Source organism: Balaenoptera ricei, chromosome 1 (assembly GCF_028023285.1).
Source record: "Balaenoptera ricei isolate mBalRic1 chromosome 1, mBalRic1.hap2, whole genome shotgun sequence".
NCBI classification, from domain to species: Eukaryota; Metazoa; Chordata; class Mammalia; order Artiodactyla; family Balaenopteridae; genus Balaenoptera; species Balaenoptera ricei.
The window spans coordinates 52,935,830-52,959,983 of record NC_082639.1 but is presented as its reverse complement, the minus strand read 5'-3'; the positions used below and the strand labels follow the sequence as shown (position 1 = coordinate 52,959,983).

At 37.5% G+C, this 24,154-nt stretch overlaps 1 protein-coding gene across 12 annotated transcripts in view; it reads right to left on the bottom strand.

The window, feature by feature from the left end:
• PATJ (PATJ crumbs cell polarity complex component) overlaps positions 1-24,154 on the bottom strand; it is a 352,223-nt gene that overhangs the window by 270,985 nt on the left and 57,084 nt on the right. For all 12 annotated transcript variants that reach the window (XM_059923762.1, XM_059923772.1, XM_059923791.1 and 9 more), the window contains exons 15-17: positions 12,319-12,453; positions 7,233-7,394; positions 3,871-4,002 (exon numbers count right to left, since the gene is read on the bottom strand). In XM_059923762.1, the coding sequence (XP_059779745.1) occupies positions 3,871-4,002; positions 7,233-7,394; positions 12,319-12,453 (429 nt within the window). The remainder of the gene's footprint in view (positions 1-3,870; positions 4,003-7,232; positions 7,395-12,318; positions 12,454-24,154) is intronic.

Sequence of the window (24,154 nt, the reverse complement as noted above, 5' to 3'; positions counted from 1 at the left end):
TTAAGTAATTAGAACAGTGCCTAGCAAACAGCAGACACTCACTATATGTTAGCTATTATTATTGGATTTGTATTAATTATTTGGATTAATATTAGGATTAGTATCAATATGACCATTAGTGATATTCCAAGGAATAAAGACATTACACATAAATAATGGGGAATCAAGACAAAGATAACTAGGGCACAGTATGTAATCATACCTAGAAACTGGCAAAAAACTATACTATTAAAACTTATAACCAAATTTCTGAAGAGTTCTATATTGCTTAGAAACAAGAGTACACAATTAAGCCATAATATTCATGCTTTTGATAAACTATGCACATCGTTGTTTTCTATGACATGATCTTATAAGGCATGACGTTACAGTGACCAAGGACTCTTCTAATATGGTATACTTACAGGGCCAGATTTTAACTAGCCATGACATGAAGCAATGCCTAGGCACAGTTGAGACTAACAAATATCCTACCTCCTTTCAAATCACAGCCAAAAAAGCTACAATCACTTCACCCTAACAACCTGAATCATATTTACTAAGTCTTCCCTATTGCTTTCTCCTTTTTCTTTGCCCCAATTTATTTAAAATGCCTTTCATGAAAATGAATTGCCACACATTCCTCTTTGGCCATATGACTGAGCTGTAGAACTGTATATCAGATTCAGCTCTTTCATTGCAGGTACAAAGACCTGCTTATTTTCTCTGCTCAACTACACAATTTCTATCACTGGTGAATCACTGAATCCCCTATCCAGACTGCCATCCCATCGTTCCGTGGTCAATTCAAGATCCTTTATGTTCTCACTCATCTCTTCCTAAAGCTTGGCTCAATTTACGTAAAAAGCAAATTTCTGGCCAATAATCCACAAATGGGTAATTCACATATGGCTCATCAAGAGTTGGCTGCATTCTAGAACGTAATTTTACAATTAAATTTAGACTTCACTAAACAAAAGCATCTAATTATTAATTTTCCTAATCTAACTAGTTAAAAATTGATAGAACACAAACGTATTGTAGTATGGCTCCATCTTTGAGGACAATATCAAGACTTTTTGTGTTTATTTTCTAAATTAGATTATTACTAATAATACATTTCCATAATAATCTAACATTTCCCACTTCTTTACATGTAAATTTACTTAAACCATAATAATCCTTTGAGCTAAACATCATTATCCCCATTTTATAGATGAAGAAATTGTAAAAGCACCTACAAAATATATATTGTATATAATTTTGTCAGGCTTTTGACAGAGTTCTTATTTTTCTAGAGAAAAACTCAGTAGTGAGAAAAGTGGTTAACTGAAATTAAAATACCAAAGTAAACTTTCAATCTCTTCAATACTGCTAATACAGGTCCTTTATAACCTGGAAACTCTCCCACTATACTAAAATCTTTTCACTGTGGCTAAGATGTTTCTACAGCACTTCTTATACAAACTATTCTAAGCTTGGGGGTGAGCGTGAAGCTCTGCATCAGCCCTATTCAGCTGCCTAATAAATTCATACAAGAAGCATCAAATTCAATAATAACCAGGAACGTGGCCTTTCATGCCTTCTGCTAAAACTTCATCTGGCCTTGCAAAAAATATTTCTGAACTTTAGAATTTATTACCTAATTACAACAAGAGATGGTATAACCAATTAATTAACTTGCCCAAAACCAAATTTTAAATTGTGTTTACACGTCATCTAAATGTCATGGGGATAACAGTTCTACATACCATTGACAAATGGTGAAAACGTGCTGTGTACAACTATAAGTATATTTAAGATTGACTTAAGAAAAACATGCAGTTTAAGACTGAATGTTTTTTCTTCCAAGGTTTAGTTGCAGAAATAAATAAGCTGAGCCCCTTAATGTGAATCAAAGTAGCATTTAGAAAATGAAGTTTTTTTCTATCAGTTCTCCATAAGCACAAAAGCAAGAATATCTAACACTTCTTTTGCAGCAAAATTACTTCATATAATTTGTGCAGAAATAATCATCAGTATGTGTAATAGTGATTGTGAGGAAGATGGGATGGGGGATATCTATAAATTTACAAATAAAAATAAGATCCAAAAAAACCCAAAGGTATGTTACAATGCATATATATGTGTGTGTGTGTGTGTGTGTGTGTGTGTGTATATGTATATATATATATATATATTTTTTTTTAAGTGTAAAACTCAGAACTGATAAAGGAATTTTTCTCTTAACCAGGGATTACACTGTTAAAGACTATCAAGTTTTTCTTTCCATCTTTTACTGAACTTTTTATTTTTCTTTTTAATTTTTGAAGCACTTCTCTAACATGTGCAATATTCAAAATATAAAACTTGCAGATAATGTTTTTTAAGAGGGTAAGAGCAATCATTATGATATATTTATAAGAATGCAAAAACATATAGATTCCAATGATAATGAAAATGTAGCTGAATATCTAAAACAACATCTGAAAAGTGTTTTCTAAACTAAATACCAATTATCAACATGTTAACAAAAAAACCCATTGAATATGTTCATTTAGTCCCAATTAATTTTGGCTAACCTAAACTTTATTCAATCATTCTGTAAATATTTATCAATCACCTACCTTGTGCTAGGTAATAGAGCAACACTGGAGAGGAAAAAAAAAGTATCAATACGTGCCATTTGCTTTATATTTATATGCCCTAATAATTAATCAATATATAAACTTCCAGAATCTTACAGTATTAATATTTCTTGAAAAAGATATTTCCAAAAATATGCATTTTTTGGAATCAACAACTCATAATTCAATAATATTCCAAAGAGAACTTCCAATAACGAAGAGGGTTATCTGGCACAGAAATATGCCAGCAAAAATAAAATAGATATAATCTATTTCAGTAATCTTAAAGCACACTGCCAAAATATGGAATTTAATGTTCTTACATAATGCTCAAAGTATTTTTCTTTCAATCTATTCCCGATTGCCTTATTAAAAAAAAAAAAAAAGAATTGATTTTTATATCACTTGGCATTTTATGTGCTTTGATAGAGTACATTTTGCTTATTAAACCACAATGTCTTTAGGCAGCACTAATGTATTAAAATATGCATCTTAAAAGTGAAGAGATTTCTTGCCAACAGTTTTAATTCCCCATGATAGTCAGATGGTCTAAAAATACTTTAACTGGTAAACTGGTATAACATATAGATGTCTTATTGTGACCTTTCACATTGCCACCCCCAAACCAAATGCATCAGTCACTTTACCGTAGTTATAATTGGGGTACATATAAATACATAAATATTATATGTTCTATATTAAATATAAATATAAACTTCACCAAGAACATTTCTACTCAGTTACGCTCATTGAGATTAATAGGTAAGCAAAACTATAAAAACCTTCGTGTGAAGGGAAGGGAGAGGAGAGTGAGAATTGGGAATGACTGCTAATATGTATGGGGTTTCTTTCTGGAGTGATGAAAATCTTCTTAAATTAGACTGTGGTGATGGTTGCACAACTCCAAATATACTAAAAACAACTGAACTGTATGCTCTAAATGGGTGAACTTTATGGTATGTGAAATATATCTCAATAAAGCTGGAGGAAAAAATCCTCCATATAAAAAAAATTCATCAAGTTCCAGTCTCTAAAAGCATCCATGGGTATAAAACTATTGCTTCCCTTATGTCCACTTATTATATCATCTACCATTTTATTCACTAAGGGAGCTATCAATTGTAATGGTAACAATCGAAATTATAACACCCCACCTTTGGAAAGTAGCATTATACATCAAATAATTCAGTTTTGCCTAAGTCAGTGGATGCCTTAAACAATTACTACTTCATATAACTTTAATACAAACTAATTGCTCCAAAAAGCTCTGTATAGGTTCTTATACCTGGTAATCCAAAATGCTGAATCCCAAGCCTTTATGATCTTTTACTAGTTCAACAATCTTGACTTCAGGAGACCACAGGGCTAATTCCCCATCATCATCTTCTTCAGTATTGACATCTATATTGTGGTCAGCCTGAAATACCAAAGAACATAAATGCTTCAATATACTGTCCTTTCAAGTTTGAAAAGAATTAACGTATCAGGAATCTCATAGGTTCGTCTCAAAATGAGGATACTCTTTGGCATGCATAGTTTTTCTTTTTAATCTTTTAAAAGGGGCATGCACTGGGGCACATATACTTTAGTATAAAACCTTCATGAAAATTCAAGCACTTAAAAAAAACAGGTTGTTCATATAGTTGTGTTTTTTTTTACGTTAAAGTGTCTGTTTCATTCCAAGTATTAACACTGACCTCTTATACTAAAATGAGTTCTGTCATCCCAGTAGAAGCATAAAAGGAAAAATATGCAATTTAAGAAGATATGAAAACATCACACAAAATCAAAGCTTTTAAGATATTTAAGTAGCAATACCTGAATTCATAATTACAGTGAGAGACAGAGAGAAAGACACCAACACAGAGGCCAGGACAGGACACAGAGATACCACTTCTGTTGGCTCCTAGTTTTCAAGAAAAACTTTACTAGAAAAATAAGGTGAAAAAAAATCCAAGTCTTTGGGAATCATCTAAGTCTAAAAACAGGTAAAAATCAGAGTTGAAATAATGAAAACCTGATCTTGGAGGAAGGAGGTCAACACAACTACTCAGTACACAGATCCTCAGCTGCTTTCCCTGACTCCACACCCGCACATCCCCTATTCCAAGCTCCCTCCTTTCAGGGAAGAGTCACTGCCACATGGAATTCTAGGAAGCTAAATGACAGACGGTCAATGAGTCAACTACGCAGAAGGAGAATAGCTGCTCCAACCTTCTGCTTTTATACTATTTATAGAATTGGATTATATTCATGTGATTTATCTTCCCCAAATACTCTGAACTTCTATCTGAGGCTCAAGAATTACCTTCTTTTTCTTTGTGGCCCTAGCAATTAACAAAATGCCTGGCTTCTAGGCTAGAATGGTGCGGGCTGTCATAGAGTTTACCATGGTTATCCCCTCAACCCGCAACAGTGAGCGGCTTATAGTAGGCACTCCATAAATGTTTGTTCAATACATAATGAATCAATCACCCATCTTTGAGTGGCCTCCCCTTGAAACTCTTTTTAAATAAAGCTATAGACTAAATAATAGTCTTTAAGAAGTCTACTTCTAAAAACTTTGAATGATCTTAGTAAATAAAATGGAAGTAAATAAAATAAAATGATGTACTTCCTATGAATATAATTTTGAGTGACCTGTGTAAGAAAATCCATTTAACGGAATCAAAGCTGGCAGATATGGCAGGCAGAGGGACCCCTCTATTATGGAAGAGTAAGGCACCATAGCTAATACAAAAACATCTTAAAATTAGGGCTGGACCAGATCTCAAACTGTCCCTGCAGGACATGGTGGATTAAATCTAAACATGGGAACGATTTCTTGGTTCTTGAATTACAGAACTTGAAATTAGTGGGAACGTTCTGGATCAATAAACATCTGTTTATATCAGTCTGATGTGAGGAACTGATAGATTTAAAAAGAAAACACTTATACTTTCCAATAAAAAGTAAAGTTACAATGGTAATACAATACGATTGATGTTTTACTGAGGGATTTAATACCTTTACTGATTAATAAGCATTAGAATTTTGTCTGAGCTGCTTAACAATACAGGGTTTAAGAACCTAAGATCGTATTGAGATAAATGAAAAAGAGAGACAGAAAAGAGAGCCAGGATTTTAAGAAACCACATATAATTTTAAAACCCAAGTTTATAGAAATTTCAAGGCATCCAACATATATAAGATATTATACTCCAACCAGAAATATATCACTTTGATACAATCAATTCTGCATAACTCCTGTATTTACAGAATAGAAAGCAATCAACTAATGGGCAGCAAGGATGACATTGAGCATAATTCAAAGCTGTTGTTTACCTATTGTGGTAAAGTATGACAGATGGGAGCACAGAGTCAGCAAGCGGAGTTGGTGATTTACACACCCTGTAAGATTAGATTAACGGCATTTTTATCAATAGAGGTAAGCTATCACCCACATTTAATTTTAGTAAAGATTGCAAGAATCATAAAAGTGTGGCATTTGAGTCCCTTCCTTGAAATATGTTTACCAAAGATAAGTATTAAAAAAAATTATCAATCAACAATGAATAATTTACCAAGCACCTCGTATATGTGCAGTAAAGAATAAAAACACCAAGAGATACAAAATAATTCTAAGATTTGGCCTCTGCCCACAGGAGCTGACAGTCTTCTTGAAAAAACAAACTTAATATACACTGAAGTATCTGTGACTACAGGACAGTGCTACACTCTTGTATTTTAGGAAATCACAAAAAAGGACAGGTGGACAGGAGAAGTTGAGAACAGCCATAGCTAATTTTTACTGAGCACTGTCCTTATACAAGGCATTGTGCTAAGAACTTTGCACACATTACTTCATTTCCTTCTCTCACCACAGAGGAGGTAAGTACAATAAGTATCTTCGTTTTTCAGAGGAAGAAGATCAACAGAAAGTCAAGTTATTTGCTCAATCATTCAAATCATTAAGTGGTAGAGGCAACATTAGGCTCTATGTATCTTGAAAATCAGACCGTAGGCAGGTAAAAGGGAAGGCCCCGTGGATCAAAACTGGTGTTAATGGAATTATAATCTAAGAGTCTGGAAAGGGGAAAAGTGACATAAAAGTTACAAAAACATAATTTGGAAAAGCATGTGCTTAAAACTGTTTTCATAATTACAATGTTCTTTAAAAAAAAAAAAAAAAAGACTACCAGGGTCACAGAAAGTGTTATTCTCTGACCTTCTGAAGGCTTTTACAGCAATTTTTAGACTCATTTCAAAATTGGTCATAGATCTTCGTGTTTTTAAAGCTCTGAAAAAGGGAAGCCCATTAGATATTCAATACTTACCAACATCTTAAACTTGTTAAGATGAACTGAGTTGAACTGGGAGCCAAAAGTAACGAGCTCAGGTAATTACTAAAAAAAGGTTTTCTAAAATCGAAGTGCATGCACATTAATGTTACCAACTTTTCAAGTTACCAAAAATAAGAGTAAAGTTTCATGACATTAAAGAAAAGTAACAATTTGAAAAGCTATGCATTGTTGCCTTTGAGAGCTACTGTTGTCAAACAAAAGAGGAAGGTTTTCCCCTCCCCCTTCATATCACAATACACTCTCGGGACATCCCTGATGAAGGGGCATGCCTATGGGAACCACAGTGCGAGTATTCATTTAGTACCTCCATTTCAGGAAGAGAGGTGTCAGTGGTCCTTGGTTCATCTACAGAGGCTTCATCATCAAACAACCGTCGACAGCAAACCAAGGTGAAGGGGGGCGGCACTTCTTTAAGAAAGGAGACTGCTTCTCGGCGAGATTTCCCATAGAGCTGCACGCCATTGACCTAGAAAGATAAGGGATAAGTCAGAATTGAGGAGGCCCCAAATGAAAAAAAACAAAAATCTCTTTCTTACGTCAATCTATCAAAGTGAAAACAGGATAATCGTTTTATTTTCCCTGTAAACAAACGGCCTAAATTTAATCATTTTAGTAGTACAAAAAAACAGAAATCCCTAAAATTTATAAAAATTAAGGCTAAAGTTTTACTGAACTTGGGTGAATAAAGTATAAAATGTGCTCAGAGTACAACTATTACTGGGTATGTGATTTGCCTAATTTTCACACCTCCCTGCTTTCTCCTTTCTATACTACAATGTTGTATTCTCTCATCTACTCCCCATCTCTCCTTAAACACACTAAACATCAATGATAGCCTTCTTAAGACCGCTTCCTTTTGCTTTTTCATTTTGTAAGCATATCAATAGAGATATTAACACATTTTTAAGACTGTTAAAAACTGCTCAACTTACAATGTGTAGGTAACAAAATCTAGGATACTTGGCCGTCAAAATTTAGCATCAGTTCACAATTTTCTTTCACAGCCATAAACTCTTAATACCATCCTAGAAAAATCACCTCTGTAGAAAAGAAATACACATAACTTTGCCTCAGATCCATTCTTACGTACTCTGCTGACACAGCCATCAAGGGTAAGAAGTGTGTCAGATTTTCAAATTGTTTTATACAAGGGTCCCACATGTTTAGAAGAACAAAAAGATAATCAACCATTCCTTATTAATGATTAATGCTTATCACCAAAAGATTATCTAAATTTCATATTATATATAGTGCATAGTAACAATTCTTTGCACCAAAGATGATTTAGAAACATAAGTCTATTCTAATTTTTCATATATATGACTTTAGCTCAAGGAGCTCGCTCATCTGTCTGCCACTCCCAAAAAGCTGAGGCATAAACACAATCCAGGCAACATATAATCTTTTCACATCTGACTCCTACCTTCCTGGCAGGGTTCAGCAGCATTATTAGTTTTAAAAGTATTTCTGGTCTGGCCTTAATTTCTGACAGGTGCAGTGCTAATGTCCAGATAACTGGCAGGGTTGACTTTCCTGGGAGGAACCTTTCCACTAAATCTGTCAAAATTGCTCAGAGAATAAGAGCACAGTGGGTTTTTGGAAGCATCCCATCAACGGTGGTCTGAGCCCAGAGTCAGTCATCCCTTGGAACCACTCTCACCTGTAACATACCCAGCACTTAGCCATCAGACCAGACATAATCTCCCTGCCTTTTAATTATTTACAAAGAAATCACCACATAGTAAAAAGGCCCACATGTGTTTCAGGGAGCTAGTCCTAAAAAGTAAACATTGTCTCCCAGGACTTTATGACTGAGGAAGGGGTCCAGAGGATAGCAAGTTCAGCAGCACATGAAAGGTCCTGGAAGAACTGTAAGTCAATCTTCACACAAAAATGGGGAGGGAGGTACTTGCCACTGGTCACACCATGTCCATGGTGCCAACCAGTGGCATAAGCACAGGAAGTTTTAAAATCAACCAAATGGCGAGTAACATACTGAAAATAAAGCAAGCGGATAGATACAATCAAAGCAGGAATGCTACTCATGCACAAATATTTTAGCTTGTGTTTCACATTACTTCAACAAATTTGAAAATCACTTTTCAGGTTTTTATCTTGATGTACATTTAAATATTTATTTAGCTCATTATTTATTCATTTGAATTGTCTCCAATTATTATAGCAATGCCTGGTAGTCCTCCTCACCACTCTATATGGCTAAAGGGATTGGTCACATTTCCCATTAGCAACTCCTATCTAAGGGGATTTATGGCTGCTGTAAATAGCTGCTCTGGGCTGAGACTTGGCACAGTGTTCTAACCCTGAAGCATATTTGTGTTCCTAGTTTTAAGCTCTAAGGAGTACATTAGACAGACAGACACACACACACACACACACACGTACAGTCAGGAGTTTATTTGGCTAACTTTACAGAGACTTTTTAATTTCTGTATTCAGTTGCTCAGAAGCAGTCAATTTTTTTTTTAACATCTTTATTGGAATATAATTGCTTTACATTGTTGTGTTAGTTTCTGCTGTAGAACAAAGTGAATCAGCTATACATATACATATATCCCCATATCCCCTCCCTCTTGCGTCTCCCTCCCTCCCTCCCTATGCCACCCCTCTAGGTGGTCACAAAGCACCAAGCTGATCTCCCTGTGCTATGCAGCTGGAAGAAGCCAATTTTTATTTTAGAGTTCACAATATTTTTCTAGACTCTTCAAACCTCTTAAGTACTGTCAAGTCTCAATTATTCTAGAGACTAGAAAACACATACACATGTATTCATCTGCAGAGTACATAATACTGGACAAGTATTGTCCCACTACTTCATTCAATCCTCATTCACTCTTATCCTATAAAGGCTGCTTATGTCTTTTCACGGTGGTCATGTTGCCAGTATCTCACAGTGAGATAATGTATAAAGCATTATCTTTACATGGACAATATTCCATTAGATCCTCACAAACATAGAGTGAAGTAGGCATTTATTAATGAAGAAAATGATTCTCAAAAAAAGTGACATGCTAGGACATACGGTTCAGCTGTGGCAAACTCAGAACCAAAAGCAGCTGACTTGCAAACCTGTGCTTCTTTCCCTATCCCAAGTTCTTTCACTAGAAATCTATACTTATGAATTCAACCAGTCTTCATGCTACCTCATTACATCACATTCTATTACAAGGGAGAAGGCCCAAGGAATTCCAATCTCGGCTACGGCACAAAGGACTCAGTTGATGGCTGAGATCACCTACACTTGCTCTACTCAGATCCAGCCAACATTTCTTTATCACCTACCAGGTACTAGTAGTGAATTATACTTAATGCTACTGAGCTGTAGACTAAAAATGCTTTAAATGATACAGTTTATGTTATGTTTATTTACCACAAAAAAGTAAACTAAACTGGTTTTTACTCATATTTCCATATCTCTCAAATAAATATATCTCATTTCTCAATACCTAATTACTACATATTATGGCAATGTTTTCCAAATGGTCTCCAATCTGCATATTATCATGTGTGACACCACAAAGTTATGTCATATACTCTGCAAATCAGAAGAGAAAGACATGATTCAGCACCAAAAAACTCATAAGCAACAGAGTAAAGTCTAGGGCATTAATCCACAATAAGCATCCCAATATCATTCCTTGAACACCTCTAAAAATAAGCCATTTACTACATCTTAAAACAGGACCTGGCCTCCCATGCTTATGATAAAATTTGCCAATAGTCACAGCACTTTTCTCTCTGACCTCAAAATTCAACTCGGAGTTCTCAACATAACCCGTCTAGGTGACTGAACACTACTTACAAAAACCCAGCAAGAAACCTATTTGCTATTCTTGCCATCCCACTTTAAGCAAATATACATTTTAGAGAGAAATCTCTACTTCAAGGCCCATGGGATTCTAATCTTGGCTAAAGCAACTAGGTTGACTCTATTAAACCCAACCTAGGACTTCCTGTGGATCTAACACTTGGGAGAACCCTCTTCTACACGGCCTTCTCAACGTTTGACCATTCCCAGTATCTTTTTTTAGAAGCTTAGAAAGTAGTGTGATATATTGAAAAACCAGTGAAATGGGAGTTAGAAAACATAAACTAAAGTCATCACTCTACCAGTATATAAAGTTAGGGGAAATCAATGCCTTGTTTTCTTATCTGTAAAATTAAGGGTCGTTGCTTGGTTTGTCTGCTGTGTTGGCTATAGAACTTTCCAATCTAACAAAATCTCTCAAGGCAGTCATGTCACAGCAGAAGTGCTCTAGAATTGCTCTGACTGAAGAGAGGCTGAGAAGCCTGAATGAGCCCAGTAGAGGCTGCCATCATGGCGGGGAGGGAGTCCCAAGGAGACAATCTGAAAGCTAGTCAGTAACACATAAGCCTGAGGTTATCCAGCTCTAATCCTTATTAGAAATAATCACCAAAACCTGCAAATAAATGTGACTACATGTTCCAAACAAGGGTCAGGGGTTAGATTCTTAAAAAGAATTTTGAGGGCTTCCCTGGTGGCGCAGTGGCTGAGAATCTGCCTGCCAATGCAGGGGACACGGGTTCGAGCTCTGGTCTGGGAAGATCCCACATGCCGCGGAGCAACTAGGCCCGTGAGCCACAACTACTGAGCCTGCGTGTCTGGAGCCTGTGCTCTGCAACAAGAGAGGCCGCGATAGTGAGAGGCCCGCGCATCGCGATGAAGCGTGGCCCCCACTTGCCGCAAGTAGAGAAAGCCCTCGCACAGAAACGAAGACCCAACACAGCCAAAAATAAAATAAAATCAATTAATTAATTAAAAAAAAAAAAAAAAGAATTTTGAAAAAAAAATACTAATTATGCTATCAAACTAAAACAGGACATTAGCTTCTTCCTTAGTTAATCATTTAAATAAGCACTCAAAAGGACATCTCAGGAGTCCCAAAAGACGGGGAAAATGAACTGAAAGTATGTTATCTACTTCACTTATCATTACATAAGTTGTTAGTATTTTTCTTCACCTTTATTTTATTTTTCCCAGCTTTATTGAAATATAATTGACATATAACATGTAAAAGTTTAAGGTGTACAATGTAATGATTTGATACATATATTGTGAAATCATTACCACAGTGAGGTTAGTTAACACATCTATCACCTCACATAGTTACCATAGTTTGTGTGTGTGTGTCTGTGTATGTGTGTGGTAAGAACACTTAAGATCTACTCTTTCAGCAACTTTCAAGCACACAACACAATTTTGTTAAGTACAGTCACCAATTATTTTTCAATCTAAGTAGCTCACATTACATTGGTATTGATGATGTAACTCTGTGGATTTCTGGTGAGAACACACTCTCCTACAACTTAAAAATTCCTGCCCTGTGTCTTCTTCCCCTCAAAAATTTTACCTCAAGAAGCTCATCTTCTGGCTGTAGGAGGTTCAGTGTATCAAGAGGACCACCTGGAGCAATCGAAGAGATATAATGGTGCCCATCAAAGGAATCCACTTCCATGCCAAGCCTCAGAGTGTGAATGGGCAGCAGCTGCAACAAAACACAGAACAGTAATATAAACACGACAAGGACACATCTGGCTGTTAATCCTCTATCAAGTATTTTTTTTGACACAGAAGCCCCATCCCCAGAATCAGATCACCAAAATCCCAAAAGAGACAATAAGGGGAAAACTAGCCTCAAGTAAAACATGAACTCATTTGTCATCTTGTTCTCACTCTTGTCCTCTCAGATTCCTTGGGAATGGAGAGACAGACGTACAAAGTCTCCAGTTCTAAGCTCCAAACTTCCTATAGTTCCCAGTATGTATTCTGTGTTTCACTATTCTGCAGGGCTTCCCATCCCTCAGGACATCTAGCTCCTTTATGTTACCTAAGTTCCACTCACACTTCAATACTAAAGCAGTATCACTTCCAGGAAGCCCTTCCTGATATCTGAGCTAATCTGCTTCCATCTGGGGTCCAAGATCACCCTGTACACATCTCCATCACAGCTCACAATACACTGCTTTTAAAATTCCTATTTTCCTTAGAAATAGACTCATAGACATAGAAAACAAATTTATGGTTACCAATGGGAAAAGGGGGATAAATTAGGACTTTGGGATTTAGTTTGTATAGCAGATACAAACTACTATATATAAAATAGATAAACAACAAGGACCTACTGTATAGCACAGGGACCTACATTCAATATCTTGTAATAACCAATAATGAAAAAGAATAAATATATTATATATGTATGTAAAAAAAAAAAATTCCTATTTTCTTAACTGCCCCCCCCACCCCACTGCTTGAGGGTATCTTTTCTCTCTATAACCTCAGGCCCTAGAATAGTACCAGGCATCTGAACATGGGCTCATTACATGTTATCTGAACTAATCCATGAAAGATGGTACCTCTTTCAAGATGTCTTTTTCCATCTCACCAGCTTAAGAGAGAACAATTTCTGATTTGGGGGAGGTACGGGTGTGTAATAAGGAAGGCAATCATTATTCCACTCTAGGATTGGTTCTGTTGACTTAGAAGGATTCATATGGGTTCAGATATGAGCCAAGCATTAAGAAATTCCAGCCAATGTCAAGGTAAAAAGATGAGTGTCTTAGTGTTGTTGGCTCTAAAGGTCAAAGGCATTCACCAAACTCCATTCCCCTGACTTTCAAAATTGGAACTAATGATTTCTCATTGTGGATATATAAACTCAAACATGGTAAATGGTACTACAATAGTCTGTTTATCCAAAATACCAGGCCCATCTCTAACTATATATTTGCTAAGGAGAAAACCCTACACAAGGTGGCAATGCATCCACAACTTGGCTCTTTCCCTATTTCCTTTCCTCTGTGATCACTTATCCTGGAGCTTGTCACCTCCCCTTAGTCATCTGCTCTGAGTCCTCAGAGTTCCACAGGCCTTGCTTCAGATACCACCTGGGGCTCATTTCCATCGCACTACAGACAAACAGGCAAATGTGAAGTGGCAAGGCGTCCAGCTGACTAAGGCCTCAATGGCTTAAAACAGGCAGGAGGGATTCCTGGCCTTGGGCTAATTTTCTGAAAATTAAGTGCTCTTGACCACCAAGCACTTCAGGATCTACAGCCATCTCTGGCAATAAGATATTCTAGCGATGCGAGGGTAAGACTGCTTTTACTCTTGTTCCCTCTTTGTGATCTCTTTATTTCTCACTGCTGCCACCTCATTCTGTTTAGTCACTGTACCAAATCCTGTACATCAAGCTAGGAGACATTAGGGTCAGTTTCTTTAGCACTAAAAGGTGAATAAAAACTCTGAGAAATGTTTCTGTAATAACACTTTACCCATCCATCTCTTCCAACTCTCTTCCTTCATTTATGAGCCAAACACTAGGGCAGGGAGTGGTCAGTGGGTCCACCTGTAGGTCATCCCCAGTGCTGTGCTAAAGTATGCTTGCAAGAGTGGATTTTTCAATTTTCAGGAATTCTGCAAGCCAGTTGTTAATGACAGCCATTATTAAATATGAAATTATAAGATTACAATTAAATAATATTAAAAATAAATGTAGTAAGTACTCAAAATCCATCACTTCCTAATTACTTTGACCACATTTTATCTATGTTCTTCAAGTGACTTCTATCTGTTATACATGTATGGTGGAAACACTCTCTATCTAAGAATTTAGAGAATACCAAAGGGATGAACAACTGAAAGAGACAGATGAAATGGTTGATTTGTCTAGCGCTAAATGCAGGTAGGTCAGGTAACAATGCTCCTGCTCCCATGGAGAAACCTGCATCAATGAAGTGATACTGTGAATCGTTACCTAACTCAGTGTTCATTGCTGTCATTTTGGTTGCTTGAAATCTGCCACGGTGGAACTATTTATACCACAGGTATTGGTAAATGCTACAAATCAGGGTTGCCTTTTTTTTTTTTTGAGGGCTAGACATTTCCCAGCATATCACTGATCTACAATCTAGTTTGGACATGATATCCAGCATATATTTATAGAGTGTAAACTGTGTGCAAGGATTTGAGCTTTGGGCTGGAATTACAGGATGAACAAAAGAAACAGTTTCTACCCTCTGGAACTAACATCTAGGATGGAAGACAGACAATATAAACAAGCAAGAGAGCGAGCAGAGACAAGCAAAACAAGTAAGCCAATAAACAATGCAACAACAAACAAGTGAAAGATAAACCCCAAGTTACCAACTGTGATAAGTGCTATGAAGGAGCTAATCAAGGTCAGGACATCAGACACAACTGTGGAGGCTGTTTGAAAAGCTGGTCAGAGTAGGTTTCACAGAGATGGGGACATTTAAGGTGAGAACACATATATATGGAATATAAAAGAAAAATAAATGGTCATGAAGAACCTAGGGGCAAGACGGGAATAAAGACGCAGAGCTAATGGACTTGAGGACACGGGGAGGGGGAAGGGTAAGCTGGGACAAAGTGAGAGAGTGGCATGGACATATATATACACTACCAAATGTAAAACAGATAGCTAGTGGGAAGCAGCTGCATAGCACAGGGAGATCAGCTCGGTGCTTTGTGACCACCTAGAGGGGTGGGATAGGGAGGGTGGGAGGGAGGGAGACGCAAGAGGGAAGAGATATGGGGATATATGTATATGTATAACTGATTCACTTTGTTATAAAGCAGAAACTAACACACCATTGTAAAGCAATTATACTCCAATAAAGATGTTTAAAAAAAAAGATATGCAGATGGAAAATAAGCATATGAAAAATAATAATAATAAAAAAAATTTTTTTTAAATTAAGGGGAAGAAGTTCATCTCAACTGATATAAAGGTGAACAAAGATGAAAAAAAAACAAAAAGAATGAGTCAGCCCTACAAAGAGCCTGCTTGGGGACTGCTTGTGGGAGGTTAGTGAAAAAGGTAATTGCAAAATTTTTGGTTTGAGCAACTGAGTAGATGGTGGTAGCAATTTCTGCATAGAAATAAGTGCCCAAATTGAAAGACATTGCTGTACACACAATTTGCTACTTATATAATAGCATGCCCTCATAAAAAAATAAAAGGATTAAGGAGGGAACTGATTCCAGTCTCCCCTGCCAGCCCCTTACTAATCAATCCTGCTCTATTCCCCACATCTATGGAGCAGCTGATGTCAGGAACAGGTTGGAGCACTGAAGAGCCGCAGAGGCTCACCCATGGAATCCCTTGCCCACCAGATACAGGACTGTGCCCTTCTAGGCTATTCCCCCCGACATCTATAAACACCACATGCTCCCTAGAAATGTGCGCCATGAACGGAACACACGTGCCCCATCTTCCATCACACTGAACAAATAAACCAGAAATGATGTTTACAAAATCTGTCAATCTAAAAGACGCCTACCTAATATTCATTCTGCATCTAAATCTGAGTACAGCTGGGTTTCTGAGACTTCATGTTACATGGCTGCAGGTTTCTCTGTGGGAGCAGGACTGTTTAATTACCTGTCCCAGCTGCATTTTGCAACTAAACAAATCAACCGTTTCATCTGTCTCTTTCAGTTTTCCACCCTTTCGGAATTCTGAGAGCAGAAAGGGCTAAAATGACAGGAGTGGGTGCAACAGACAGATGATTGATGCCTTCACACACAGAGCACGTCATGCTTTTTGATGCTTATTCAATGTGCTTTGCAAGGGGTCCTATTTAAATCTACAAAGTTAATGAGCAGCGTGATTTTCATGATCCTGATATGACAAGTAAAGGATACAAGGAAATATATCCAAGGAAAGTGTGACCACTGTGTGATTTACTATCAGCACTAAAATGATGAAGATCAAATGAGATCGAGAAAGCTGGAGGAGGACTTCCCTGACGGTGCAGTGGTTAAAAATCTGCCTGCCAATGCAGGGGACACAGGTTCGAGCCCTGGTCTGGGAAGATCCCACATGCTGTGGAGCAACTAAGCCCGAGAGCCACAACTACTGAAGCCCACGTGCCTAGAGCCCGTGCTCTGCAACAAGAGAGGCCACTGCAATGAGAAGCACACACAGCACAAGGAAGAGTAGCCCCCGTTCGCCACAACTAGAGATAGCCCGCGTGCAGCAATGAAGACTCAACGCAGCCAAAATACATAAATTTAGTTATTTATTTTTTATAAAAGAAAGAAAGCTAGAGGCCTTGAACCTATGAGTGGAGAGACCTGTCAGGAAACAAGCTGCAGCTCATTCATTTCACTAGAAGCTCTACTTTTAGGTCCCTCAAACAAGATATCAAAATGCTCAAGTAGGAATATAAATGATGTTGCTCCAGGGGGAAAAAAAACTTCCGGAGAGGAATAGCTATGTCAGTGGGATGGGGGATGATGCTTCCAAAAAATCTGAACAAAAAATAAAACACAACAGAAAGAACCCTATGACTGGTTCTTATAACACACACACACACACACACACACACACACACACACACACATCCTCTCTCTCTCTCTCTCTCTCTCTCTGTCAATGGAGATATTAAATAATCATTTATGTTTAAAGATTAGGTACAAAGAGTTACTAAATTTACCACAAATGAAAAACAAACTTTCCAAGAATGAGGCTACAACTTTTAAACTAATGGTGAGACACAGGATAATACCCTCAAAAGTTAGGTATGTTCACGCAGAGGTTATGCAAGACAATCAAACAATCTAGTAAAGCTTGATTTATATTAGTTTTTCTCACCCATCTAAAATTTTAATTCTGGGGAATTCCCTGATGGTCCAGTGGTTAGGACTCCACGCTTTCACTGCTGAGGGCCCAGGTTCAATTCCTGGTGGGGGAACTAAGATCCCACAAGCCTCAAGGCGCATCCAAAAAAAATTAAAATAAAATTTTAATTCCGAACGTTTAAAAAACACACATTACACTCCGTTGTACAGAAATATATTGAAGGATCTCTTCAGCTACCTAACACCAAGGTCAAGCATCAGTTGCCATTTTTTTCATTTCAGATATCATTGATGTTACCTGTCTGGCCCATGTGATATTTGAGCTTTTTTTTTTTAACGTCTTTATTGGAGTATAATTGCTTTACAATGGTGTGTTAGTTTCTGCTGTATAACAAAGTGAATCAGCTATACGTATACATATATCCCCATGTCTCCCTCCCACCCTCCCTATCCCACCCTTCTAGATGGTCACAAAGCACCCAGCTAAACTCCTTGTGCTATGCAGCTGCTTCCCACTAGTTATCTATTTTACATTTGAGAGTGTATATTATGTCCATGCCACTCTCTCACTTCGTCCCAGTTTACCCTTCCCCCTTCCTGTGTCCTCAAGTCCATTCTCTACGTCTGCATCTTTATTCCTGTCCTACCCTTAGGTTCCTCAGAACTTTTTTTTTTTTTTTTTTTAGATTCCATACATATGTGTTAGCATATGGTATTTGTTCTTCTCTTTCGGACTTAGTTCACTCTGTATAACAGTCTCTAGGTCCATCCACCTCACTACAAATAACTCAATTTCGTTTCTTTTTATGGTTGAGTAATATTCCATTGTATATATGTGCCACATCTTCTTTATCCATTCATCTGTCGATGGACACTTAGGTTGCTTCCATGTCATGGCTAATGTAAATAGTGCTGCAATGAACACTGTGTCACATGACTCTTTATGAATTATGTTTTTCTCAGGGTATATGTCCAGTAGTGGGATTGCTGGGTCGTATGGTAGTTCTATTTTTAGTTTTTTAAGGAACCTCCATACTGTTCTCCACAGTGACTGTAGCAATTTGCATTCCCACCAACAGTGCAAGAGGATTCCGGTTTCTCCACACCCTCTCCAGCATTTACTGTTTGTATATTTCTTGATGATTGCCATTCTGACTGGTGTGAGGTAATACCTCATTCTTTTTATTAATTTATTTAATTTATTTAATTTATTCATTTTTTGCTGCATTGGGTCTTTGTTGCTGCACGCAGGCTTTCTCTAGTTGCAGCGAGCGGGGCTACTCTTCGTTGCGGTGCATGGGCTTCTCACTGCTGTGGCTTCTCTTGTTGCGGATCACGGGTTCTAGGTGCACGGGCTTCAGTAGTTGTGGCACGCTGGCTCAGTAGTTGTGGATCACAGGCTCTAGAGCACAGGCTCAGTAGTTGTGGTGTACGGGCTTAGTTGCTCCGAGGCATGTGGGATCTTCCCAGACCAGGGCTCGAACCCGTGTCCCCTGCATTGGAAGGCAGATTCTTAACCACTGCGCCACCAGGGAAGCCCGAGGTGATACCTCATTGTAGTTTTGATTTGCATTTCTCTAATGATTAGTGATGTTGAGCATCCATTCATGTGTTTGTTGGCAATCTATATATCTTCTTTGGAGAAGTGTCTATTTAGGTCTTCTGCCCATTTTTGGATTGGGTTGTTTGTTTTTTTGATATTGAGCTGCATGAGCTGCTTGTATATTTTGGAGATTAATCCTTTATCAGTTGCTTCGTTTGCAAATATTTTCTGCCATTCTGAGTGTTGTCTTTTCATCTTGTTTATGGTTTCCTTTGCTGTGCAAAAGCTTTTAAGTTTCATTAGTCCCAATTGTTTATTTTTGTTTTTATTTCCATTTCTCTAGGAGGTGGGTCAAAAAAGATCTTACTGTGATTTATATCATAGAGTGTTCTTCCTATGTTTTCCTCTAAGAGTTTTATAGTGTCTGGCCTTACATTTAGGTGTTTAATCCATTTTGAGTTTACTTTTGTGTATGGTGTTAAAGAGTGTTCTAATTTCATTCTTTTACATGTAGCTTTCCAGTTTTCCCAGCATCACTTATTGAAGAGGCTGTTTTTTCTCCATTGTATATTCTTGCCTCCTTTATCAAAGAGTAGGTGACCATAGGTGCGTGGGTTTATCTCTGGGCTTTCTATCCTGTTCCATTGATCTATAGTTCTGTTTTTGTGCCAGTACAATGCTGTCTTGATTACTGTAGCTTTGTAGTATAGTCTGAAGTCAGGAAGCCTGATTCCTCCAGCTCCGTTTTTCTTTCTCAAGATTGATTTGGCTATTCGGGGTCTTTTGGGTCTGTCTCCATACAAACCAGGCAATTTTTTGTTCTAGTTCTGTGAAAAATGCCACTGGTAGTTTCATAGGGATTGCACTGAATCTATAGATTGCTTTGGGTAGTAGAGTCATTTTCACAATGTTGATTCTTCCAATCCAAGAACATGGTATATCTCTCCATCTATTTGTATCATCTTTAATTTCTTTCATCAGTGTCTTATACTTTTCTGCATTCAGGTCTTTTGTCTCCTTAGATAGGTTTATTCCTAGGTATTTTATTCTTTTTGTTGCAATGGTAAATGGGAGTGTTTCCTTAATTTCTCTTTCAGATTTTTCATCATTAGTGTATAGGAATGCGAGATTTCTGTGCATTAATTTTGTATCCTGCTACTTTACGAAATTCATTGATTAGCTCTAGTAGTTTTCTGGTAGCATCTTTAGGATTCTCTATGTATAGTATCATGTCATCTGCAAACAGTGACAGCTTTGCTCCTTCTTTTCCAGTTTGGATTAATTTTATTTCTTTTCTTCTCTGATTGCTGTGGATAAAACTTCCAAATCTATCTTGCATAACAGTGGTGAGAGTGGGCAACCTTGTCTTGTTCCTGATCTTACTGGAAATGGTTTCAGTTTTTCACCACTGAGAATGACGTTGGCTGTGGGTTTCTCATATATGGCCTTTATTATGTTGAGGTAAGTTCCCTCTATGCCTACTTTCTGGAGGGTTTTTATCATACATGGGTGTTGAATTTTGTCAAAAGCTTTTTCTGCATCTATTGAGATGATCATATGGTTTTTATCCTTCAATTTGTTAATATGGTATATCACATTGATTGATTTTCATATATTGAAGAATCCTTGCATTCCTGGGATAAACCCCACTTGGTCACGGTGTATGATCCTTTTAATGTGTTGTTGGATTCTGTTTGCTAGTATTTTGTTGAGGATTTTTGCATCTATGTTCATCAGTGATACTGGCTTGTAGTTTTCTTGTTTTGTGACATCTTTGTCTGGTTTTGGTATCAGGGTGTTGGTGGCCTCGTAGGTTGAGTTTGGGAGTGTTCCTCCCTCTGCTATATTTTGGAAGAGTTTGAGAAGGATAAGTGTTAGCTCTTCTCTAAATGTTTGATAGAATTCGCCTGTGAAGCCATCTGGTCCTGGGCTTTTGTTTGTTGGAAGATTTTTAATCACAGTTTCAATTTCAGTGCTAGTGATTGGTCTGTTTATATTTTCTATTTCTTCCTGGTTCAGTCTCAGAAGGTTGTGCTTTCCTAAGAATTTGTGCATTTCTTCCTGGTTGTCCAATAAACATATAGCTGCTTGTAGTAATCGCTCATGATCCTTTGTATTTCTGCAGTGTCAGTTGTTACGTCTCCTTTTTCAGTTCTAATTCTATTGATTTGAGTCTTCTCCCTTTTTTTCTTGATAAGTCTGGCTAATGGTTTATCAATTTTGTTTATCTTCTCAAAGAACCAGCTTTTAGTTTTATTGATCTTTGCTATCGTTTCCTTCATTTCTTTTTCATTTATTTCTGATCTGATATTTATGATTTCTTCTGATAACTTTGGGATTTTTTGTTCTTCTTTCTCAAATTGCTTCAGGTATAAGGTTAAGGTTAGGTTGTTTATTTGAGATGTTTCTTGTTTCTTGAGGTAGGATTGTATTGCTATAAAATTCCCTCTTAGAACTGCTTTTGCTCCATCCCATAGGTTTTGGGTTGTCATGTTTTCACTGTCATTTGTTTCTAGGTATTTTTTGATTTACTCTTTGATTTCTTCAGTGATCTCTTGGTTATTAGTGCATTATTTACCCTCCATGTGTTTGTATTTTTTACAGTTTTTTTCCTGTAATTGATATCTAGTCTCATAGCATTGTGGTCAGAAAAGATACTTGATACGATTTCAATTATCTTAAATTTACCGAGGTTTGATCTGTGACCCAAGATATGGTCTATCCTGGAGAATGTTCCATGAGCACTTGTTAAGAAAGTGTATTCTATTGTTTTTGGATGGAATGTCCTATAAATATCAATTAAGTCCATCTGTTTAATGTGTCATTTAAAGCTTGCATTTCCTTATTTATTTTCATTTGGGATGATCTGTCCATTTGTGAAAGTGGGGTGTTAAAGTCCTCTACTATGATTGTTACTGTCAATTTCCCCTTCTATGGCTTTCAGCATTTGCCTTATGTATTGAGGTACTCCTATGTTGGGTGCATAAATATTTACAATTGTTATATCTTCTTCTTGGATTAATCCCTTGATCATTATGTATCGTCCTTCTTGTCTCTTGTAATAGTCTTTATTTTAAAGTCTATTTTGTCTGATATGAGACTTGCTACTCCAGCTTTCTTTTGATTTCCATTTGCATGGAATTTCTTTTTCAATCCCCTCACTTTCAGTCTGTATGTGTCCCTAGGTCTGAAGTGGGTCTCTTGTAGACAGCATATATATGGGTCTTATTTTTGTATCCATTCAGTCAGCCTATGTCTTTTGGTTGGAGCATTTAATCCATTTACACTTAAGGTAGTTATCAATATGTATGTTCTTATTACCATTTTCTTAATTGTTTTGGGTGTGTTTTTCCTTCTCTTGTGTTTCCTGCCTAGAGAAGTTCCTTTAGCATTTGCTGTAAAGCTGGTTTGGTGGTGCTGAATTCTCTTAGCTTTTGCTTGTCTGTAAAGGTTTTAATTTCTCTGTCGAATCTGAATGAGATCCCTGCTGGGTAGAGTAATCTTGGTTGTAGGTTTTTCCCTTTCATCACTTTAAATATGTCCTGCCACTCCCTTCTGGCTTGCAGAGTTTCTGCTGAAAGATCAGCTGTTAACTTTATGGGGATTCCCTTGTATGTTATTTGTTGCTTTTCCCTTGCTGCTTGTAATATGTTTTCTTTGTATTTAATTTTTGATAGTTTGATTAATACGTGCCTTGGCATGTTTCCCCTTGGATTTATCCTGTATGGGACTCTCTGAGCTTCCTGGACTTGATTGACTATTTCCTCTCCCATATTAGGGAAGTTTTCAACTATAATCTCTTCAAATATTTTCTCAGTCCCTTTTTTTTCTCTTCTTCTTCTGGGACTCTTATAGTTCGAATGTGGGTGCTTTTAATGTTGTCCCAGAATTCTCTGAGACTGTCCTCAATTCTTTTCATTCTTTTTTCTTTATTCTGCTCTGCAGTAGTTATTTCCACTATTTTATCTTCCAGGTCACTTATCCGTTCTTCTGCCTCAGTTATTCTGCTATTGATTCCTTCTAGAGAATTTTTTATTTCATTTATTGTGTTGTTCATCATTGCTTGTTTGCTCTTTAGTTCTTCTAGGTCCTTGTTAAACATTTCTTGTATTTTCTCCATTCTATTTCCAAGATTTTGGATCATCTTTACTATCATTACTCTGAATTCTTTTTCAGGTAGACTGCCTATTTCCTCTTCATTTGTTTGGTCTGGTGGGTTTTTACCTTGCTCCTTCATCTGCTGTGTGTTTCTCTGTCTTCTCATTTTGCTTGACTTAATGTATTTGGGGTCTCCTTTTCACAGGCTGCAGGTTCATAGTTCCTATTGTTTTTGGTGTCTGCCCCCAGTGGGTAAGGTTGGTTCAGTGGGTTGTGTAGCCTTCCTGGTGGAGGGGACTGGTGCCTGTGTTCTGGATGAGGCTGGATCTTGTCTTTCTGGTGGGCAGGACCGCGGCCGGTGGTGTGTTTTGGAGTGTCTGTGAACTTATTATGATTTCAGGCAGCCTCTCTGCTAATGGGTGGGGTTGTGTTCCTTTCTTGCTAGTTGTTTGGCTTAGGGTGTCCAGCACTGTGGCTTGCTGGTCATTGAGAGGAGCTGGGCCTTAGCATTGAGATGGAGATCTCTGGGAGAGCTTTCACCATTTGATATTACGTGGGGCTGGGAGGTCTCTGGTGGAGCAATGTGCTGAATTCAGCTCTCCCACCTCAGAGGCTCAGGCCTGACACCCGGCTGGAGCACCAAGACCCTGTCAACCACACGGCATGGGAGATGTTCACAAATTTTAGGAGTCAACCTGAGAATGAGGAGAAAAGGAATGGAGATAGCTGGGTAGGGTAACAACAGTCCTTCAAGAGAAGCTGACGCAAGCCTCTAGCATCATCACAGACTTATAGCACTGCAAGGATTACTGAAGCAGAGGCACCTTACAAACCTGTTGAATAATCCTCAGGTTTCTCTGAGTACAGCATTTTCATTTTCTCATTCTTCCCATTAAAATTCTATCCTCTTCATTCACAAAGGTGGGCATTATCTCCATCA